A 24,809-nucleotide genomic window follows, 5' to 3' on the forward strand; every position below is an offset into this window, starting at 1 on the left:
GCAATTTTAATGTCGTTGATCTGGTTACAGCTTTCTGCCCGAGACATCAAGGAGGAGAGGCACTCCGCACATAGCAAGAAGAGGAACGGGGACAGTGGGTCGCCTTGGCGGAGACCCCACGAAGGTTTAATGAAAACGTGTGATGAACCGTTTAGGGTGACCGAGTACGAAACTGACGAAATGCACGTCATAATCCATCTAATCCACTTGTGGTGAAAACCCATTTTCCGCATCACACTTTTGACAAAATCCCACTCTATTCTCTCATACGCTTTACTCATGTCGAGTTTCAAAGCCAATTCATACCTTGAATCGCCTCTTCGAGTTTTCAGATAATGCGTCAGTTCGTGCGCCAATAAGATGTTATCTGAAATGTTTCTACCCCGCACAAAGGCACTTTGATGCTCACTAACTAGAGAAGACATATGGGGCTGCAGCCGATTTGTCAAAACGCGGGATATAATTTTGTAAAACACGGGACAAAGGCTAATGGGTCTAAGATCAGACATGGATACCGGAGAGCTGACCTTTGGTATAAGGGTAATGGTCGTGTGGTTCAGTCCTCGTGGGAGAGGGGAGCCATCAAAAAAGGCTTTGACAGCTGCAGTAATATCTGTTTTGACTGTATCCCAGTTGGATTGGAAGAAGAGACCCGTCATACCATCTTGTCCCGGAGCCTTAGTCGGGTTGATGTCAAAAGCAGCTCGCCGAATTTCAGCATCCGAAACGGCCCGAGTGAGACTTTGGTTAATGCCTACTGTTACCTTGCAGTGAATTGCCTCCGTTGCTTCCTGAATCCTTGAAGGGTTTGAAGTTGTGTAGATCTCTCTGAAGTAATCAACCGCTATGGAGGAAATCTGGGATTGAGTATTGCAGGAAGTCCCAAACCTGTCATTCAGCTGAACAATGTGATTTTGCCTTCGACGTGATATTACTTTGAAATGGAAGTACTTCGTATTTCTGTCGCCACAACGGAGCCAGTTAACACGAGACTTTTGGTGCCAGTATTGCTCTTCTCTGAGGACTTCGACAGTCAGCTCTTCCTCCAAACTCTTGATCCTACTCTCGTTTTCATCAAACCCTTGAACATGGAGTTGTGCAATTTGCGAATGAAGCTGTTTGACCTTTAGTCTGGCATTTGAGGTTTTTAAGTTCGACCACGCAAAAAGTTTGTTTCGACAGTTTTTTTATCTTCCTACAGACAGTACGCAGAGGACAGTCCTCATTGTCCCCCGTCCCCTCATTCCCATTGTTGTCACCATCTACCCACGCCTCTGAGGTGACGTTTTTGGCCTCCAGGTTGTTACCCCACCTTTGGTCGAAATGGAACTTCTTCTTACCTTTTATCACATTTGGAGACGAATCCAACAGTAATGGCCGATGGTCGGAGCCCAATTCAGCTAAATGGCAGAGCGAGCTTGTAGGAAAAAGACTAAGCCAATCCGAATTTGCAATACACCTATCCAACCGCATTTGGATGTTCGCACTACCTCCCCTTCTATTATTCCATGTGAATGGGTTACCGGAGAAGCCTAGGTCAATGAGGTTGGAATCGTGAAAAAAATTCTGGAAGGACTCCATCCGGCCAAGATTGTAGGGATTTCCTCCCCGTTTCTCACTATTTGACGCGATGCAGTTGAAATCTCCCCCTACAACAATAGGTCCTACAAGCGTATTGATATAATGGCTGAGAAAACAAAATTGATTCACACGATCCGCATAAGAAACACTAAGGTAGATTCCAATCAAGTTCCAAACCACATTAGTAATCTCATCAACTACCGTACAATGCAAGAAATAGTTCTGAAAATTAACTACATTAACACTACTTGTGGAATGCCAAGCAAGCGCAATGCCACCCGAGAGGCCCAAATGATCAACGCATTTGAAGCCACTAAAGCCGCACTTTCTGAAGATAGTTTCCACTTTGTGACTAACATTCTTAGATTCTAAAAGTAACACCAAACCCGGAGAATGGGATTTCACAATCCCTTGAAGGTGATGAATTGTCAAAGGGTTCCCCACACCTTGACAATTCCATATGATGGTCTTCATATATCCTTCTGGGGCCCAATATGGCTGGCGCCCTCCACCGATTTGGATAATGGGAAAAAACATGCCTTCTTTGACTCAGCTGCTTCTATGTTACCCCCGCCTCGTTTCGATCCCTGCTTGGGAGTTCCCTGTTTCTCTTCTTTCACAGCTTCCTTAGTGACCTTGTTGGCATCTTTAATGTGCTCCTCATCCCCCTCTGCAGCTATAATGTTCCCCTGACGTAGTCGTGCCAAAGTTTTGAGCCGGCGGCGAATGGGTAGCTGCTCGGACCGGAAGGTGAAGTTGTTCTCTCTAGGCTCAGCTTCAGTAGTAGTCATAATAATGGTTGGTATTGTAGCCTCTCCCCTCTGAACAGGTGACTTTTGAGTACTGGCTTCCCTAGCCGGGGCATCTTCTATTTTCCCAACTGGTTGATCTGTCTCAACGGACCCCAGAGGTTGTAGTTGTCGACGTTCTCGCAAGGTGCTGGTCCGAGACAGCACAGTTGGAATTGGAATTGGACAGATATCCAGGATGGATGGTGCAGTAGTATGTAATACGTCAGTGCATGGCTTGGAAGGAGGAGTATCCAAATTAATGGTGGGATTAGAGCTTTGTGTCTGAGTGGGCTTAGGCAAGGCAAGGTGGAGGAGGCCCAGCTCCTCAAGGACACTTCGGGAACTGTAGATCGCTCCTGTGGCTGAGGTGGCTTGTAGTTCAAGGCCTTTAGAGAAAATGCAGGGGTCCAATTGTATTGGTTTGTATGCGAGTGGGTTTTGAAGCTTGGGCTCACTTTCCTTGAGAAGCCCATCAGTGAGAACGGCCCTAAGAATGTCTGGGTGGTAAACCTTTTCCCCAGCACTGCATGTAGCCCTGCCACCCTCCTTATCATGCACGTAAATAGCATCTGCCATATTCTGATCCGATCTCTTATCCTTAGAGTTTCCAATAAAAGGAAAGGCATCAGAGTTGACCTGCTTCCCTTTATCAGACAGTCTGATCACCTCTGCGGCCTCGTTCCCTGCACCAATCTGAACACCCCTATCCTCTGTTGTCTTGGTTTTAGCGCTGCTCCTGTCTATCCAATGGTTAAGAGGCAGCGGTCCACGGCCTGGTCTGGCAAGGAGCGGGTTGATCGGCATTTGATGGCCCAGTACCGGTGTCTCCCGTGGTTTGAACCAGCTCCCGGAGGAGTCACCCTGCACAGCCGTGTTGGTAGCTCTAAAACGGCTTCCAGAGGAATTATTTCTAGGCACTGGGTTACCTCTACGGAAACCCACTCTCATTTTCGAGCTAAACTCCGGCTCTTCTGGATTTTCTATCCTGACCACTTTAGTTTGGCAAGAGTAGGTAGAGTGGCCGATGATACCACATCGGAAGCATATGTCCGGCATCCGCTCATATAGGAAGTCAATCCATTTCTTTTGGCCACCCTTTATGTTTGTGTAAAAACCCTTTCTCAGAGGTTTTTTGACATCCAGGATCACCTTTATGCGCAAGGTTCCAAAACCCACTCCCTGATTGCCCTCTTCTCCATCAGCGGTGACATATTCCTCAAATAGACTCCCAATCAATCTTGCATTCTGGTTATTAAGTTGGTTTGCTGGCAGGCCCATTGCCTGAATCCAAAAGGGCGAGAGGGAGAAATCGATGGAATCAAGAGACTCATCCTCCGGCCAGCGTTGGAGGATCAGGAGGTGGTTGTTGATGCACCATGGTCTGCCAGCCCATACCTTTTCACAGTCCTCTTTCAGGGTGAAGTGAAAGATGTATGTACCATCTCCGTCTTTTGTAATATCAAAACCCTGCCGAGTCCTCCATGACCTGAGAAGCACCTCCCTCACGATGTAGTCTTGAAATATCTTTTTTCCTGCAAACTGTCCCACCAGGACAAACCTGTCTTCAGTTGTTTCCTCAACCAGGTTGAGTGTTGGTTCAGCTACCGTGAGATTGGTTGCACTCCATGTGAGCTCATTTATGCTTAGTGGTTGTTGGTTCATGGTTGGTAGGTGCAGGGTTGTTGGGTTTGCAGTAATGGTTGGTATAGTATAGTTGCGAATTTTGGACAACAATCTGGAGGAGGAGTAAAGTGTAGTAATGGCGATGTGTATAACTAGGTATAAAAAGGAGTGGCTTGATTATTTAAGGGGATAGCGATGGACTGTTGAATAAAACTCCACTAGGGAGAGGAAGGGATACACCCTAGAGAGAGACATCAACTGATTTCAGATATTGAGTTTCGAACTAACAGAATTAGAGTTATTAGCTAAAATTGTATCAATTTTTTTTGTCTTATTCCAAAATGGTACCATAGTGTTAATTTGTATCATTTTGGTACCATTATATTTAATTTTGTTTCATATTAGTATTTGCAACCATTTTAGATAATATGAAAATGACGTAACAACACGTAAATGAAATACCTCATCCATATAAATTCAATTTAGTTTCCATGGCAGCCCATACATATATTTCTAGCAACAATTAAACCCCCAAACTTTACCAAACATGGTAATAACACCTTTAAACTTATATAAAGCATATAATCATGATATTAAGCCATACCTAGCATGCCATAATCCTTAGATCACCTCAGACCTTACATGCAACCCATTTTCAGATTTAATATCATCATCATAATAACATGCAAATTAATATGAAGATCAAGGCATAAACATATGTGATCATGATAAAAGAACATCATGACATATAAATCAAACCAAACTATGAAAAGATTAACTTAAAAGCCATATGCAACCACAAACTTAGAATTTCAGAGGTTGATCATACCTCTTGAAGTTCAAAACTCATAAATTAAATTTGAGAAGAAAAGAAAAGGATCTCCATTGATAATCCAAGAATCAAGTTTGATGCATGCCTGAATTTCTTCTAAAAACTTAATGAAATTAGCTTATGGATCATCAAAACAACTTCAATCTTTAAGGTATGCTTATGATCAAAGATTAGTGTTTGGAGTTGGGAGAATTCTGAGTTTGAAACTGAAAAATCGAGTAAAATAATTTTGAAACGATAATGAAATTTATAAACAGACTTAGATAGACGATTGTCCAAAATCTAGACGATCGTCCAATACTTAAATATCAATTTTTAAAATTGGACGAAACTAAAAATTGCTACGGTTTTAATGCTCGATTAAAACCCAAATGTTACCATACATACAAACACTCGAAAATTCAAATCAAACCACATACAAACTTCATACCAGTTTTCGTAAACAACAAAAATACATCGGAAACCATCTGAAATCTCTACGAAAAACGCCGGGAACACACAGGGTATCACATCCGACGACCCTTCTCTCGGTGGCCACCGCCCACCACCATATGGCAGTCAAGGACTGTTAAGTGGCGATCAAGGACTACTAACTGCAATCAAAGACTGTTAACTAGCGATCAAACTTTAAAATATAAATTAAAGTAAATATATTGTTGTTACTATAACTTGAACCAATGACCTCTTGAAGTGTGTGACCATGTGCAATATTACCAAACCAAAGGCTTGTTCTTGTTAGATTTCACCATATATAAAATGTAGAATTCACATTAAATTTACATTAGGTTTATATTATGTTTATATTTATTTTAAATTAGTTTATAAATTTATTACCGACTACCGTAAAAAACCTTAGACATTTTATATTAAATTCATTATTAGTTTCTTTATCACTTTATAAATTTATTTTTAATAGTGTATATTTTTCATAAATTAATTTAATTAGAATAATTAATTTTAAATTTATAATGATTTTACTAAGAATTTACTCTAGATAGTTTATATTAGATGTTCATTAGGTTTAAATTAATTTTACATTAAGTTAATACTAAGTCCAAACCAACCACTGCAGAAAACCTTAAATATGTCTTTTGGAAAAAGGTATAAAAAAACTCTCGTAGTTTTTTCAAAAGGACATATTTTCTCTTAAACTTGTTTTTGGAACAATACCTTCATGGTTTCTAAATTCAACAATTATACCTCTAATATTTTAAAATCAAATAAATAACCTTTATGTTAAATATGACAGTTAATAGAGCCAGATCAATTAGGAAAAAAATTACAAAAATGACCTTAATATTTTTAATAATTTTCAAATCAATCCTTACGGGTTGTTTTTTATTGATTAAATATTTAATTAAGGACCTAATGGATATTTTTCTTTTTATTACAGAACTATTGAAAGAAAAAAACCTTTTAGCGCATGGCCAACTGCTGCGTTTGAGCCGTCTGAGATGTAGCTCGGCGTTTGAGATTTGTCTTAGACACACTGAGCTTCGTCTTAAATAAAGCGATTTCTCTTAGATGAAACTCTACGACTGAGCTTCGTCTCAGAAGAAGAGATTTGTCTAAGATAAGCTCACACGTAGTTCTTCGCCTGAGACCGAAAGTCAACGTTTGAGCTTCGTCTAGAAAAAGAACTTTGTGTGAGACGAATCTCTTTGTCCGAGCTTCGTCTCAAATGAAGTAGAGGGCTTGCGGCGGTCAATGGCAGGTAAGGGTAGCGGCAATTGAAGGTGAAGGCGGTGATTATGGAGGTTGGTGAAGGGTAGTGGCTATGGAGGTGGACAGAACAAAGAGAGAGGTCTGAAAGACGAAAAACATTTCTGTACGCCGGAAAGAAGAGGGTAAGATGTATAAACACCAATAATTAGGTGAAGTGACACTAAATTGGTGAGAAACAAATGTCACTTGCCGGAAATCATTATTTTTTTATTTTTAAATATTTTAATTTTAAATTATTCTTGTTTAATGGAAGAAGGGGGTGAAAAAGGAGAAATTATTGTGCGAACCTAATTCACCACATAGGATTGTGAACCATCCATTTATCGTGTGACACGTGGCGTAATTAATATGAACAACCAATCATTTAATAGTTTTATGTTTTAAATAAAAAAACTTCTAATTAATAGGCCATTAAATGATTGGTTGTTCATATTAATTACGCCACATGTCACACGATAAATGGATGGTTCACAATCCTACGTGGTAAACTTGGTTCACACAAGTATTTCTCGTGAAAAAGTATTTAAAATTCATAAGGGCCTAATATATTAAAAAATGGCCTTTTAATCCCTTTTCGATCATACCCTGACGTTGAAAACTTGTCAATTTTACTCTATTTCGCATTTTATCATTTCAATTGTACCTTGAAATATTAAATTTATGTCTTTTTTATTTGGAAAAAATTTAATAACGTTCCCCATGTATAGTATATATTAATTGTACATATTTAAAATTTATTTATATTTAGTTAAATTAATTAAGAATTAAATTAGTTTTAATTTGATTATGATTTTTAGTTAGTTTTAAAAAATAAAGGACTTATTTGTACTTTTTTTGAATGGAAATGAATTTAATTTTATCTTTAAACATGGTTAAGTGAATGATTTCGTCATTTAAGTAAAACAACTGACAAAAATTAAAAAATTATGGTATAATTATAACGATAAAATGCGAAATAGAGTAAAATTGACAAGTTTTCAATCTTAGAGTAGGATCGAAAAGGGGTTAAAAGTCCGGATTTTTTTAATACATTAGGCCAATTCATAAGTACAAAATCTGTAAATATTTAAAACATCTAGGACTTTTGAACCTTTTTCCTGGAAAGTTATATGACACCTCAGCAATTAACGGTTATTTTTAATGGTAATGGATGGAAGGGTTTACGCTACTAAAAAGCAGAATTCCGTCGAGAATCATGTTCCCGACGGAATTGCCGACGGACACGGTCCTTCGGCATTTATGACGTCGCTAAATAAATCAATGATGCCAGAAACAAATCCGTCGCCATTTGGCGACGTATTTATCCGTTGCCATTTGGCGACGCAATTATCCGTCGCGAAATGCGTCGCTGGCCGACGCGTTCGGCAAGGGATTGATCCGTCGCTAAATGGACCTTAATGAAACGCAGTGTTTCGTTGTGTCTGTTACATCTAGTTTATAGAGAGTTTGTTTTGAGTTTATATTTAGTTTACATTGACTTTACATTAAATTTACTTTTAAATTAATATCAATTATTTTTCACTCTATAGGTTTATAATCGATAGGATAGAGTTTAAATAAATTATTTTATTTTAAATTTAAAATAGGCTAATTAAATAGTTTTGTATATATTCAGTTTATTTTAGTTTATTGCATTGGGTTTATTTTTAATTTTTATTGTGTTGGCAGTAAATTTACTTTTAATTTATATTGGGTTGACATTAAGTTTACTTTTAATAAAATGCTACTTTTTTTATTTTATAAATTTAGTTTTTATATTATAAATTTAAAAAAATATTAAAGTAAATTAAATTTATTTTTAAATTTATAATCAATGTATAATTGCTTCTACATTTACTTTTTTTACTTATAATTGGTTTGCATGCACTTTTGTACATTATTAAGAGTATATATGTATATTAGAAAGAGTAAATAATGATACTAGATAGGTCTTTAAGGCACATGAAAAACCAATGAGAGGTCTTGACTTCAAATTCTAAAGAAAGTACAATGCTATTTTATTCAATTTTTTTAAAAATCTCACCGATAGAGTTAACCGACCACCTTCTCATTCAATCATCCTCGGCCGGTAAGACCATTTTTGTTCCTACCGACACCTAGTCCCTAACTCATTAACACTTAATAAGGGGTAAAATAGGAGTAACTAATAAGAGTAATGTTATTAACCCAGCAATTTTAATCCACATTCTTGTACTATCTGATGTGACAATAAGCGAGTGGATTAATTTAAAGAAGGAAATTGAAGCATATATTTTTGAAAGAAATTGAGCAAATAGAAACATGCCACGTAAGCCGGTACAACAAAATGAGTAAAAATATGGAGTTAAATAGCATTTTCCAAATTATAATAAGGTGTAACATGCAAACATTAAAAAAAAAAGAGGTTCTTATACATTATTTTTGTAAAATATAAGTTTGCAAAATATGAGTCATAAAATGTAATTTCTTTTTATCATTAAGGATTGGCCCATTTTATAACTAACTGAAAGTTCAAAATACAAAATTTAATGCCCGGGGTTAATCGTCGTTAACATAATGCATGAGTTCGAAGCTCACTATTGGCTATCTCCTACTTAGTCTAGCATTCTTAAGATTGATGAAGTGTCATTAAATTTGGTTATATGTTCATAAATAGTTAGAGTTTCATTTGGTTTGTTTTTTAAATTTTGGTAACGTTCTGTTTTGGAAGAAAATATCAGCATTGGACAAAGCATTATTTAACATCAGCAAAGAGTGATTTTAAGTTGGGTTTTAAGTGTTTAAGTGCATAGTTGACAGAACTTATCATACTTGTGCATAGCAAATAGAGCCATGTTGCTGGGCCTGGTGTTAATAAGATCTGTTGGAAGTTTTAATTCTCAATTACTAATTTCCCAACTTCATTATCCAAAAAAACTTTAATTGACATAAACAAAAACATGAATATTAAGAGATAAACAGTTTTTCTAAACAAAAAACAAACAACTAAGTAACAAAAATTACATTTGAAAACTAAACTGCAGAAGAGTACCTACCAAACATATGACTAAAACTTTACACATCTAAAAATAACCCAAAAAAGAAAGAACAGAGTATCTGCACAGTAATAATATGCAAAGCCAACTATATAATCTCATTAATTGGAACTCCACGGGTGATCAAACTGTAGACATTCTTCCCATATCCATACTGCAGAACTCCGAGCGATGGTTCGAGCCTTTTCAAAAGTATCAGGTGGAGACCACTATTCCCTTTCTTAGTAGCTACCAAAGCTTTCTGGATCACAAAGTTACCAAATCGATCTCTCGCAATTTGCAACAGTTGGTTCGCGCTGCACCTTAGTAAATCGTCAACTACGTAAATCACGACAGCCTGCGACAGCAAGCATTTTTCGACCACATGACATCCCCATTTTTGTACAGATAGCGTCGCATAGTAACCTCTTAAAGTAGCCCCTGTAATTGCACTGTAAATGGGATTTTCAAGTCCTAAAACTTTCCGCACAACGAAATTACCCCAAGGATCCTGTGAAAGAAAAACCGCGTTGTTGGCAATCAGTTGGAGCAGCATATGCCTTTGAGAACCTTGGATTCTGTCAATGAAATTGTTCACAGATACACATCCGATTCTATTGGTCGACAGGAGAAGACAATTATCAATAACAGCTCCGCACAGGAAAGTGTTCTGTTCAACATTAAGACAATCCAAGCAAGAGATGATAACATATAATCCGACTTGATTGATCATCAGCTGATTAAACTGCATATATAGAGTGTCTAACAGATAATATACCAAGGGTGTGTTCTTTACTATCTTTGTCAACTTCTTGATCACCTTTTGACCATGAATGTTACAGCAAATTTCAACAAACAGATTCGGATTTCGGGTAATCGTGTACAAAATGAGTTCCAATTGTTGGGGATTGCATGCATCAACCAGCTTGGAACAGACATAACATCCTTGCTGATGAAGCATGAGATAGTAGATTACAGGCAAGTCATGAACCAAATCAAGAACCCTATTTAGCATATCACTTGCAAAATAAAGAATTTCAGTTACTGAATAGAGTTCGGTGGATGCCAATAAATTCTGAAGGTTTCTTGAACCCTGTACAGTCGTAGCATACTGAATCAGATGCTCTCCTTCTAGCAAAAACTCGCCATTATCGTTACGACCGGGTTCTTGATTATGCGAGAAATAACAATAGTTAGAACCGTTACCTAGACCATTGTTTGTTGATTGATCGAGAGCCCAGATGTTATTATCCTGATACAATGGTGTTGGCATTAGGGTTCTTGAATTTTCCAACCGAGTTTCTTGATTATCAGGACTGGCTTCTTGAGTTCTTGATGATGATTCAGAGAAAGAACCCAAGGAATTATTACTTGCTCCATCAGAGTAAGATCCTGGGAAAATATTCAAAGAAAGATCACGAATGGAACCGGAGAGATCATTAACAGAAAAATTCATAGACAGATTAGAGCGGGGTGTTTCAAGATTATCAAAAACATTAGTCCGATTTTCTTTTTCCATCGCTGAAACAAGAAATCAGAGAGAGTTGAAAGAAACAAAGATTTTCAAGAAATGAATGGAATTATGATGAAAGTAACGGCGAGAATGGGGTATAAATAGAGATGAAGAAGCAAAGATGTGTATCGTATTCGTAGTAGTTAAAGAAGTTAAAAATCTCTAGAAAGAGTTTTAGTATAGGTGGCGGATTTATTTTCGCGAAAAGGATCATTTATGCCCCTAAGATTTAACCTATCACCGTTCTCTACCACTATTAAGGGGTTTCCATCCAAATAAATAATATTGATAATTAAAATTTTATTTTTTTGGAATGAAGTTTGCTGAAATTTAAAAGTGAATAAATTATAAGTTTTATGAACAAGCACGGGAATAGTCATTTAAATTAGGGATTATTAAAATTCCAGAGAGGATCAAACTGAAATTATTCAATGAAAATAGTTGGAGAAGAAACCCTAATTTATATCCAATTCTTACCGTTGGTCTTTCAATTAATTTATGTCTTTAAATTCCACATCATTTATGTTTAATATGCCTCCTTTTTGTATATGTGTAAATTAATTAATCCATGTAATCAATTCCTTTCCCGACTACTTGATGGTTACCTGTTAAAAACACTGATATGTAATTTATTTTCGGGTTAAAACACCAAATTGAAATAAATATTAGTTCAAACACCAAATTGATATATTTAGACAAGTTCAAACACCAAAATTATAATAATCCCTTTAAATTATAACAAATTTTAATTTATTGATTAGAAAAATCTCAATTAAATAGTATCAATCCAATACCATCTCTGTTTTATCACCTCGGTGTCTTTTGCATAGCTGATGTACTATGAGGGTTTTAAAAATTGCGGTTATTGTACTATATATTTTTTCAAAACAGTTATCAATATTTTATTTATAATATTTTAGTAATCCAACTAATATTTTTTTAAAAAAATTCAGATCATAATTAGTACATATAACTTATCATTTGGTTATCAAGTGTTATTTGTTTTAATACTGATGTGTAAGATAACATGAAAAATTGGAGAGATATGAAAAAATCGGCAGCCACATAAATTATAGTCTATATAAAATGAGCGGATAATTTTCCATTTTTAGAAAATATTAATTCGATTATCAAAATGTTACAAACGGAACGTTGGTAACCGTTTCGTTAAAAGCGTATAGTTCAGCAACTGTGAGATTTGGTTCATTTTGTTTTTAATAAATTTTAGTTAGGTTTTGTTTTGGAAGAAAATATAAGCGTTAAACAAAGCATATATAATATCATATCAGCAAACGGTGATTTCAAATTGGATTTTATCTTCTATATTTTTTGAGTTAGATGACGGCGATTGGAAATTCTCCAACAAAAATTTAAATTGCATAAATAAGAACATGAATACGAAAAGATAAACAGTTTTATTAAAAATACTAATTAACTAAAACTACATTTGAACACTTAAACTACAGAAAAAACAGAGTACCTACAAAACCAGAAATATGCCTATAACTTTACACAACTAACAATACCCAAAAAAGAACTCAAAAATATGCAAAACCAACTATATAATGTCATTAATTGGAACTCCCCGGATGATCAAACTGTAGACATTCTTCCCATATCCATAGTGCAGAACCCCGAGCGACGGTTCGAGCCTTTTCAAAAGTTTCAGGTGGAGACCACTATTCCCTTTCTTAGTAGCTTTCAAAGCTTTCTGGATCACAAAGTTACCAAATCGATCTCTCGCAATTTGCAACAGTTGGTTCGCGCTGCACCTTAGTAAATCCTCAACTACGTAAATCACGGAAGCCTGCGACGACAAGCATTTTTCGACCACATGACTTCCCCATTTTTGTATAGATAGCGTCACATAGTGACCTCTTAAAGTAGCTCCTGTAATTGCACTGTAAATTGGATTTTCAAGTCCTAAAACTTTCTGCACAACATGAGTACCCGAAGGATCCTGTGAAAGAAAAACTGCATTGTAGGCGATCAGTTCAAGCAGGATTTGCCTTTGCGAACCTTGGATTCTGTCGATGAAATAGTTTACGGATATGCAGCCTATTTTATTTGTCGACAGGAGAAGACAATTATCGATAACAGCTCCGTACAGTAAACTGTTCTGTTCAACATTCAGACAATCCAAGCAAGAGATGATAACATATGATCCGACTTGATTGATCATCAGCTGATTAAATCTCATAAATAAAATGTCTGTCAGATAATATATAAAGGATGTGTTCTTTACTCTCTTTATCAACTTCTTAATCATCTTCACACCATGAATATCACAACAAATTTCAACAAACAGATTCGGGTTACGGGTTATCGTCAGCAGAATCAGTTGCAATTGTTGGGGATTGCAGGCATCAATTAGCTTTGAGCAGACATAACATCCCTGTTGATGAAACATCAGATAGTAGATTACAGGCAAGTCATGAACTAAAGCTAGAACACTACTAAGTATATCACTTGTAAAATAAAGAATTTCAGTTGTAGAATAGAGTTCGGTGGATGACAACAAATTCTGAAGGTTTCTTGAACCCTGTACAGTCGTAGCATACCTAATCAGACGCTCGCCTTCTAACTTAACCTCGCCATTATCGTTACGAAAACGTTCTTGATTCTGCGAGAAATAACAACAGTTAGAACCTAGACCATTGTTTGTTGATATATTGAGTGCCCAGATGTCAACATTGTTGTACAATGGTGTTGGAATTGGGGTTTTTGAGTTCTCCGACCGAGTTTCTTGATTATCAGTACTAGCTTCTTGAGTTCTTGGTGATGATTCAGTGTAAGATCCTGGGAAATTATGTAAAGAAAGATCCCGAATGGAACCTGAGAGATCATCCATAGAAAAAACCCGAGACAAAGTTGACCTTGGTGTTTCAGAATCATCAGCAACATCAATTGAATTTGCTTTTTCCATCGCTAAAACAAGAGATCAGCAGTTATTACAGACTCGAAAGAAACAAATATTTTCAAGAAAACAATGGAATTGTTACTATGAAAGTAATGTAGGAAAAGTGCGAGGAGATTGGGGTATAAATAGAGATGAAGAAGCAATTACGATAGTAATATATTCTATAAGGATTTGGAATCAGAATTCCTTGTTGATGTTGGGTTTGAAACTAAAATCCTGATTGCCTAAGGATTTAAGAACGTTGGGAGAAGTGCGTTTCCTATTTTATGCTCACTTATAAATTTCAAATTTGACTTAACCAACATAGTTATTGTTACTAGAGATTCTACTGGTTCGCGGGTTTTCTGGTCAAACTGGCCGGTCCTGTTCGGATTGACAACTATGGTTTCAATATATGTACATTGTACATGACAGATTCTTTTTATCTATAAATTAATTCAAAATTATAACACAGACTATAACATATACTAAATTATAACAACTAATAGCAATTTATAATTAATTATAATTTTACAATAGTTTTTATTTGTATTTATTTTTTTGACATTTTTTTTTATTTTTTTATTTTTAATTTTACAATCTCGATTTGATTTTTTAATAATAGACCATACGTCAATATAATAAAAAAAATTAAATAATTTATTTTTATATAGTTCATCGGTTCTTTTAATTATTTCTTTTGAAAACTCATTATTTTATCAAAAAATATTAAATTAATTTTTGTTTAAAATATCTAATTAAAATAATTATCAAATAATAATTAAGAGATAATTATCATAATAAATAATCATAACACGTATTTTCAACTTTGGGCATTAGAGAAAAAAATTAGAATGCTATGCTATCTATAACATTTTACCACTTTTTTCATGCTAAATTTAGCACAAAAGTGGCACTCCATTAGAGATGCTCTATTAGTTATTTTCTCCGTTTTTTTATTGTCTAGTTAGTCAAATGAATTTGTCTATAATTACTTATCCATTTAAGATTTGAACATGATTCTAGTTATTATCTTTCAAATTTAATTCTTTTTAATAAATGATTTACGACTCAATTTAAAAAATATTTATTAAATATTAGAATTATATTAGTATTTACTTTTATAATTGAAGACAAAAAATCCCTAATATGTAGTATAATTTTAGCTAAGGACAATTAAAAAAAGGAGGAGTATTACATAGCATAGTAAGTAGTTAATTTATTTTATGTAATATTCCATACAAAAAATGATGGTCGGACAATACTTTGTAATTATGCCTTGATTACTCTTTTCCGATTAAATTGCTTAAATCCCCTCCTCATAATTTATTCTAAATTCGTGTGATTGTTGATCAAATAATTACAAGCATTACTCTCAATAATGAAAGATTGCGTTAAAAAAAAAGATAGAAAATTAGTTTTCATAATTTAAATTAACATTCGTACTACTTACAATATTTCAAGTCAACTAATTTAGATAGACATGTTTAAAGTAAGTAAACAATTAACAACAATAAACATAATTAAGAATAAAGATTGAAATAAAAATACTTAAATAAAAACATGTAATTATTCAAAACACAAGTGTTCGAATTAAGATTCGAAGGTTTATGTCTTGAAACTAATAAAAAAAATTAAGCTAAAACGCAATTAGTTTGTAAGATAAAATTAATGAAAAATTAGATACAATATATAATTTTTAGATGTCTTTATATAGTGGAGGAGTCTCTGATGTGTTGCAAGAGTAGTAGTTGAATTCGGGTCCAAAACTACGTAGAAAAAGAATTTTCACGTTTTAGGTTCGCAGGTAAATCCGGGTCAATTTTCCAAAAGTGGCTGGTTTGGAATCCGTCACTTTTGAAGAACTAAGCACAAAAAATTCGCAGAATGTAGTTCCGGCCAATTTCTCCATTTTTCCGAGTTCCTTGAATCCGTCACTTTTAAGGAATTGGCCACTTTTTTTTGGTTTTCTCCATTTTACTCCAAACTTCACGATTTTGTTCCGAGTTGTTCCGCTTCACTTCATACACATAAACATGCAAAATAACACATTTTCAAGCATAATATCCTCTAAAAATATGCGATTACATCCTATCAAATACTTGAAAAATACTATATAACATATGTGTATCAGATGTTAATTCATAATAAATTTATAATCACATATAAAAAACAAATTGATAATGTTTCGCGTTTATTTCTAAAAAAATTATAGGGTTAAATGCAAATTCATACACCAACTTTGACCTAATTTGCAATTATAACATAAATTTTGAAACATGGCAATGTTAGTAACCAACTTTACACTTTTGGCAAATCGATACACCAAACTCAAAAAACACTAACGTGGACATTGTAATATACCGCCATGTGTCGTTGCATGATTGATCGGTATACCAATTTGCCAAAAAATAAAAGTTTGTTACCGACATTGCCAAATTTATAAGTTTATGTTGTAATTGTAAATTAGGTCAAAATTGATGTATGAATTTGCATTTAACCCAAAATTATATACTATCAATTAAAATTTATTAAGGAATTGTTTATTAAAACTGAATAAACAAATGTTTTACTACTCCCATGACAAGACTATATAAAAAGGAAGATCTACAAAACTACTCTTATTTTATAAAATATTTACACAAATACACCATATGCTTTTTTAATTATCCTCGAATATTCTATTTTAGAAAATAATTTCAAAAATACTATTGTCATACAAAACACTTCTTCCTCTCAAACGCTGCTGCCTCTCTCTCTTTCTCTTTAACCCTCAAATTTCAAATCACTCTATTCCTCTTTTTCTCTCAAACCTCAAATTTCTATTTTTAATACATGGCGCATACGAGCACAAGTAATTGAAATCAATCGCACTAGAGAACAAAAATAAAATTTCATTTAGTCGTCTTTTTCTCAGCTGTGCTGTGTTCCATCGTCTCCGTCATCATCTTCTCTTTCGATGGTGTTATTATAAGTCTGCTCAAAAATAAAAAAAAATTGATAAAAAAAAAAGATGTTAAACGTAGAAAATAAAAAAAATATTTTTTTATGTCTAAAGAAAAATATATTTTTGTAATTAAAAAACTAAAAAATATAATTTTGATAAATGAAAAAAGTGTGAAAGTAAAAGTGTTAAAAAGATAGAATACCGCTGTAATTATTTTTTGAAAATATAATATTTTTGTAATTCTTCCTATAAAATAGGAATGACAAGATATAAATTCGTACAACAATTATTTTATTTCAAAATTATGATTAGTGATGGAATCAAAAAATTTATTCAAATAGAATTACAAAAAAAGAAGTTGTAGGTCATTTAGCTAATTTTAGACTAAAATACATGTTGTTTTACCTTTTTCCTTTATGTTTTTCTCAGTTTTTTTTAAAATTATCCAATTCCTTTTAAAATAATTATTTAATAGTCTGATCTCGAACATCTCGAATCAGAGATAGGGCGGCCGCTTTCACCCTAGTTTTGCCACCGGTTATTATTAGTTATTCTATAAAGTATAAACTACTCATTATAAAGTGCATGTATAAAAATTTCAGCTGGGAGAAAAAAGAAAAAAGAATTCTGAAACCTGTAAAATCAATAAATTATTATAAACAGTATCAGATAATAATTATTTAATTTTAAAACTACTCGTAATAAAGTGTAGGTATAAAAACTATATGGAAAAAAAGAGAAAAAAGAATTCTTAAATAATTGTTTAATCTTATATTAAAAAGAGCTATTCTATAATCGACTTAAATACAATATATAATTATAAAAATAATAAATAACAATTATTCATACTTTTTTTTTCAAAGATTGATTTATATACATGGAAAGACTATATATTACATTGTGTTATATAGCCAACCAAAAGAAAGTAAACAAATTTAGTTTAATATATAATTTAATCTCTAAATTATATATTTTTATTCTCTGAGACTAGTAAACTAATTTTATATTCTATTTAATTTCTTAACTATTTTTTTTATTCTATTTAGCCCTTTAGTTTAAACGTTTTTGTCGATATGCCCCTTTTTGTCAAGCATGACAAAATCACGTGTTTTCTAACGCTTTGAAGCGTGTGAAGGATAATTAAAATGCATAAATTATTTTATATAACCCCTCAATTATATTATTTTGTTCTATTTGACTCTTAAACTATTTTATATTCCTACTATACTTTTAAACATTAAATTTTTACCTATTTAACCTCCTTGAAAATACAATTATTTAATATAAATACACACAAATTACCTAGTCCAAATTACAAATTTGAACATTTGTGTAATGTGTTCACGTGTAAGGTAGGGTCTCGTTCGAGACCCTTGTGGTCTCGAACGAGACTGCCAACAATAAAGTAACAATAGGGAGTTATTTCATATTTAATTTGATAATTTGACGAGTCATACTATGAGCCACGTGTGAAACACGTAAAGCGACACTAGTATAACCAAACTCATGTACTTTTAATGTTCTTTTATATAACTCAAACTCATGAATTTTTAATTTTTAATTAAATTTTATATTTGTAAATTAACAAATGTTAAGAGAATTTGACTTTATGAAACACTTAAAACACTTGATCATGATCACTTTTCACTCATTATTCGGAAAAATATGTAATCGTGTCCTATGCAACAATAATTAGTACGTAGTAATTATCAATTACGATTAAAAAAGTATTTTGGCTATCTCATTCAAAACGTGTTAGCCTAGGACTGAATTTAGTTTATTTACTAAAAAAAATATAACTTCATTAGATTTATATATACACTTATAAACCTTTCTATCTCTAATGGGGAAACCAACCGGTGAGATGTCATCAATTCACTTACCAGCAGATATATCGGAGAACATCCTACTCCGGCTGCCGGTGGAATCACTTTTACGATTCCGATGTGTTTCAAAATCATTCTGCACTCTCATTGATAGCTCATATTTCATTAATGCCCACATTCAATTTTCAATCCGGACCCAAACCCGCAACAAGCTGATCATCTTCCACCAAGAACGGGGTCTGGATATTTCTTTTTATGCGGTGGATTTGCATACTGAAGGTAATGAACGAGTTGTCCAGCTGGTTAGCCCAGTCAGTTTGCCCAGTAAATCTGATAATATTTTAGATTCTGCCAATGGTTTGCTTCTCTTATCTTCAAGCGAACAGCTTATGTTATGGAATCCATTCACTAACCGCTACAGAATACTACCAATAATCCAACCCACGCCCCATGAATTTGACCGCCGCCGGAGCTTCCATGCGACAGATGATCGGTGTCGGAGGTATCAGAAATATCATAAGCTATACGGTCCCATAATGTACTTCACCTATAAAATGGGAAAGCGTATGTACAACAATGGAGTAGAGTTTGATAAGTGGAGACTAGGGGTTGACGAGTTCGGATTAGGGTTTGATGTTAGTAGCAACGATTACAAAGTTGTAAGAATTCATCATCTCACATATGATGAGATGGAAGTTTGGGTTTATAGTTTAAAATCCAATTCATGGACAAGATTTGACGATGTTACATTCGATGTCGAAGCTCGTAAAAGCTGCTCGATATTCGTGCAGTGTTTTTATCAAATAACAAAGTTTCCAATCATATTAGCTCGATTTGACTTTGCGAGTAACAAGTTTCAACTGCTTCCGTATCGACGCGGTCGTGATGATGTGTTTGTTTTAGAAGGGCAAGTTTGTTTAGAGTTAGGTTACAGGAGTTATAATGAGTGCAAGGTTCATTTACTCGGTGTTGCTGACGAATATGATGATCCAGTGCAATTTTGGAGAGAAGTGGATACTATACAATGTGAGTCAGATAGTGAATTTATAAAACCTTTGATGTTTTATCCAGAAGCTGGTTTTATGGCGGATGTGACCGAACGTAACGCTGATCGTAATATTGTTTGGTATGATTTGAAGAAGAAGACATTACAAAATTATGAAATTCCATGTGTTCCTCGAAATTGGATAAATTCAGTCACTTGTTGGGAAACTCTCGTACAACTTTATTAGCCCAATCTTTACTTCTAGCTTTGTCTTTTTTTTCCTAGCAACATGGAATTAATTACCACTTAGGTGGAATACTTTCTATCTTTACGTCTCAGCTATTGTATTCTATATATCAATTTCATGAGTTATTAATGTATCTTTATTTTTATCATGTTTAATTCTAGACTGCTTAATCATAAAAAGGTTAATTCTGCAGTTCCGAAAAGAGCTTTTAGAGGCGTTTTTTTAGGCGGTTGTATTAAACGCCCCTACTAAAAAGTAATCTTCGAATTAGTGACGGTTTGCAGGGGCGGTTGTGTTAAACGCCAATACATTTTATATTTAAAAAAAAAATTCGTATTAGTGACGGTTTGCAGGGGCGGTTTTGATTGCCTTGTGCATGGTTTCTCTTGATACATTAGATTTGGTCTGTTATTGCTGCAGGCATGACTCATGTTGACCATATTGAAAAGATTTAGAACGTCAACAGTATATCTCTCCCTCTCATGTATCTGTGTGTGTTTGTATTGAATGTTTAAATGTTGGATTACAAGAAATTAGTATCCCCTCACAATGCGTATTCCATAATTCTGTTACTATCTTACGTATGTTTTTTTAATATAATTTCACATTCCCCCACTAAAGAGAATCATTTGTTAATTGTCAAATCTGGATACTTGCTAGAGCATTTATGTCTTCTTTATTCTATGTTTTTATCTCAATATGTATTGTTGATTTTTTTTTTCTTACTTAGACCCCATTTTGGTTTTCTTTGGCAGTTCTTACTACCTTAGAATATTTTAAAAAAATTCTTGTGTTAATTTAACTCTAATAATACATCATCTTGATGCAGATGGGATTGCGGTTGCTTCTTTGCCCACTTAGTTCTAACATTGGTGATTCGAACTGCATGGTGAAGGCTTTTGTTTGATACATAAATGTGTTCTTATGTTTTTGTTTCATTAAAGTAGTTTCTTGCTGATGTACCTATAATTGATTTTTCAATCCCCGGAACTTGTTGTAAGTAGTATCAAGTAGTTACCTCTAGCCTTGAGTTCAATCTGTCAGTGCATATGCGATTAGCAATCTGACCTAGGTCCAATTTGCATGAGTTTCTTTATATCTTTTTTACTTATGCAGCTGCTAATTGGGGGTTGCATTACCTGTCTACTCCACATTCAAGGCCATTGAGAGAAAGATCAAAACGAGCAAAACAAGTGGTTTATATACTGGGCAGTTTTCAAGGCCATTGAGAGAAAAGATCAATAGATTTCTGAATTTATTATTCTAGTAAATTCTGATAGCGTATGAATGTTCATATCATATCCATAGATTTCTGGTTAAGGTAAATGTGTTGAATTAGCGTTACAAGATAGTCCAAAGTCCAAGTCAATCATTCCGTGATGGATTTTCTATGGGAGGCATGTCTCAGGTATATACCTAAAAAGAGAAAGTTATAAACATATTAGTTACTGGAAATAAAGACAAACATAAACATGACACTACTTAAACTACATCTAAATTGAAAGAAAACAGATGATATCACACATTAAAAGAGCTGCTTAGAAATTAAAAACAAAAAGAACTATAATTTTAAAAGACATGAAGTCAGGCCTAAGTGACTTAACTCCAATAAATTTAATAGCACTAAACAGACCTAAGATCACCAAAAACAAATAAACAGACTTAACAAATCAGCAAAAACAAAAACAATAATTAAGAAAATCCAGAATTAGGTTTCTAGAAAACTCTGATAAAAAAATACAATTTAAAAACAGGAAATGACATCTGATGAAGCTTAAAAAAAAATAAACTGAAAGCAGTATTAGTATTTTAACAAGAAATGAAAACGAATATCGGTTTTGATAAGGAAAATAAGTAACTAGCAAAAAAGTAATTCCACAATCCTAAATTAATCTCATAATTCCATTAGTAGCAAAAAAGTGATAGTGCAAAAAACTTTGAAACCACACAAGCTATTATCCCCTAAATTAATCTTGCCCAATACATGCTTAGGGCCTGAAAATTTTATCGAAATCAGTTTTGATAAGGAAAAAAAGCAATGTGAACCATTTACTCATCATTTCAAAAAAAAAAAGTAAAGCTATAAAGCTTGTACTTTTATGCCAGCAATAAAGCTAACATCATAAAAATGATTGCCACTAATTTAATCCTAAAAACATTACAACATGAAACTAAATAAAAACAAAAGAACACTCATTAATAAACATTAAGATGAAGAACAAACCTTAATAGTCAACTTAAAATCACCCTTTTCCATTCAGCACTTCTAACATAACAATCACTTTCACACAACCTTACAAAAGAAGCCATATCAGTAGTGCTCTGCTTTGAGTCTTCAGCATCATGCCCATCCTGTTTCAAATAGTATAACTAATTAGATTTGTAACTATTGGCTATTTCAAATAGTATTAATCCATAATAATCACAAACACAAAGCAATAAACTGATACGAGTTTTGAAATTTACAACTTCCAATATATTAATTCTTCTCAAACACATTAATGAAATTAAAAAAAACACAACATAAATAGTAATGCAACCCTAATACTCCAATAGAAAATAATAAAAAAAATAGTAATAGAGAACCTTCAGATTAGCTCCTAATTTACAATGTAACTCCAAAGTTCACTGATTCATCGTATTTATAAGCACCTAAAGTGCAATTCTATTGTCAGTAAGCTACAAATTAATCAAATCTGATGCAAAACTAAGTAGTATGTTATAAAATTATAATAGGTTGAGTGAGCTTCACATATTCAACTGTACTTATTAAACTTGCAAAATTAGTCAATAACACTGAAAATCTTTGATTATCTACATAAACCCTAGATTATTTATATAAAATAACAATCTGTACTTGAAATTAGAAATACATCTCCATTATCTACATAAACCCTAGATTATCTATATAAAATCATAATCTCTACCTAAAATTCGAAATACATCTCCATTATCTATATAAACCCTAGATTTTTATAGAAAAAACTAATCAGAAATTTCATTTGAGGTTTTAGAACAACAACTGAAAACATTGAGGTTTTAACATTGAGTTAAAAAGCAGTAGAGTAAATACCTCATAGTGATTTCATCGATGGGAATGAAGAACAATCACAAATAGAACCTTGAACTTGAGCGTGGGAATGAAGAACAATCACAAATAGAACCTTGAACTTGAGCGTGAGAGAAGAGAATCGAAGGATAATCGAAGAAGAGAACAAAATCGACCGGAATAAGACCTAAACTGTTCTATTTTAATTTTATTTTTCTAATTTTTTGGGTTAAGAAAATAGAAACTCGTTTTAAATTTTGAATAGCGACCGGAATTTAAATTATAAATAGACAGATTAATATTTATTATAATTTAAGGAAAGGATATAAAAGTAGTCGCTATTAACATGCTTATTGCGACGGTAACTGACACCTTTCGCAATTTTTGGTCGTTATAGAACCAATTTCTTGTAGTGTATGTTCATTAACTTCATGCACAAGAAGTTGATTCTATAGATTCTTTTGCTGGTACTTATTTTCTTGCGTCGTCTGGCATTGAATCAGAATTTCCTGGGTGATGATTTGAAAAGCGAGGGCTCGCGCGTTCCTTATAATGTTGCAGACTTCTCTACTCAGGTATGGTTACTCATGCAGCATAATGTAATGCAGTACAAATTTCCATGTTTATTCTATGCATCATAAGTCTAATGACAAATGTTTATTATAAGTCATGTTAACTCTTTCATGGATATGTAGACTTGTATCAGATTCGGGATAGAGTCATTATGAAATTCTGTTTTAATCAGGGTCCTGTTTGCTTTTTGGGGCCTGCAATTGGATCTAATTTTCTCCAAATCAATTTTCTTCTGCCACTGTTTTTCTTGTTGCTTAATTTCTTTATCATGATTTTGAATTCAATTATATCGCAGCTTATAACGCCATAACCGGAAATGCACCTGTAACTGACGATGAAGAGCAGCAGAAATTCAACACATATAACCTCAGGACCAGAAACGCCAGTCAGCAGAAGGTCCATCACGGCCTCATACAATTCAGGAGCAAAGCAGATCGATTTCACACCAGGTCATAGACAAGACAATGTCTATTTTAAAAACTCAATGTGGTGTAACGCTAATTATATATTCCGCGAGGAATAAGCGTTACATAACATATACTATACATCCACCCAGAGAACAAACGCTGGAAAACAACCGAATATTTTTCTACCGCTACTAGACATATATAATTTCCGTGATCGAGTTACGGGAGGACCAGTTTTGCGAACTGTACAAACTGTACAATCCCGTGTCATTCAATCGCTTGAGCACACGGGACGGGAATCTCTACGGCTAGGTTTACGATTTTATTTGGTGGGAATAAAATCGAGGTCATTTAGGTTGAATGTTGTAAATAAAATATATTCCAAATAAAATAAATAAAAGTAAGCGATAAAACCTACTTGTTGAAGGGCAGAACCGCAAAGAAAAGGTGAAACAGCTAGATCAGTAGGAACCACAGTGCGCGTCTATCGAGGGCTATCACAGAGAATGCAAACCTATCATATTAATTAAATAAAAATACGTATTGATAAAAAAATTCTAATAAAAATTCGGCAGCACTTCCCCTAAAAATGAGCATCACCCATTTTTCGGGGAAGTCCTGCAAGCAAATCACATAGCAATATCCAACAACACAATCCAATTACATCGAAAATTACATTTATAACTTTAATTACACTAATTAACCTAAATTACACTAATTAACCAAATTTATCTCAAATTAATTAAAAACATACTATATTAATTAAACTAATTAACCTAGATTAGTACAACAATTCAATAACCTAATTTAATCAACTA

General features: G+C 33.6%; 3 protein-coding genes across 3 annotated transcripts; 1 reads left to right on the plus strand and 2 right to left on the minus strand.

Moving 5' to 3' along the window:
* Positions 1-9,531: 9,531 nt before the first annotated feature.
* LOC126671797 (putative pumilio homolog 8, chloroplastic) lies at positions 9,532-11,178 on the minus strand. Its single transcript, XM_050365605.2, has one exon. The coding sequence runs from the start codon at positions 11,062-11,064 to the stop codon at positions 9,655-9,657; it is 1,410 nt and encodes a 469-aa protein (XP_050221562.1). The 5' UTR covers positions 11,065-11,178; the 3' UTR covers positions 9,532-9,654.
* A 1,343-nt stretch (positions 11,179-12,521) lies between these two features.
* LOC126671798 (putative pumilio homolog 20) lies at positions 12,522-14,054 on the minus strand. The gene has a single exon (XM_050365606.2). It carries the CDS (start codon positions 13,982-13,984, stop codon positions 12,617-12,619), a length of 1,368 nt encoding a protein of 455 aa, XP_050221563.1. The 5' UTR covers positions 13,985-14,054; the 3' UTR covers positions 12,522-12,616.
* Positions 14,055-18,741: 4,687 nt separating this feature from the next.
* On the plus strand, positions 18,742-20,047 carry LOC126674531 (F-box protein CPR1-like). Its single transcript, XM_050368991.2, has one exon. The coding sequence runs from the start codon at positions 18,748-18,750 to the stop codon at positions 19,960-19,962; it is 1,215 nt and encodes a 404-aa protein (XP_050224948.2). The 5' UTR covers positions 18,742-18,747; the 3' UTR covers positions 19,963-20,047.
* Positions 20,048-24,809: the final 4,762 nt, after the last annotated feature.

This window comes from Mercurialis annua, linkage group LG3, assembly GCF_937616625.2.
Source record: "Mercurialis annua linkage group LG3, ddMerAnnu1.2, whole genome shotgun sequence".
In the NCBI taxonomy this organism is placed as follows: domain Eukaryota; kingdom Viridiplantae; phylum Streptophyta; class Magnoliopsida; order Malpighiales; family Euphorbiaceae; genus Mercurialis; species Mercurialis annua.

Bases quoted from the DNA above. Each gene is read 5' to 3' on its own strand.
- LOC126674531 (XM_050368991.2), top strand. From the start codon at position 18,748: ATGGGGAAACCAACCGGTGAGATGTCATCAATTCACTTACCAGCAGAT.
- LOC126671798 (XM_050365606.2), bottom strand. From the start codon at position 13,984: ATGGAAAAAGCAAATTCAATTGATGTTGCTGATGATTCTGAAACACCA.
- LOC126671797 (XM_050365605.2), bottom strand. From the start codon at position 11,064: ATGGAAAAAGAAAATCGGACTAATGTTTTTGATAATCTTGAAACACCC.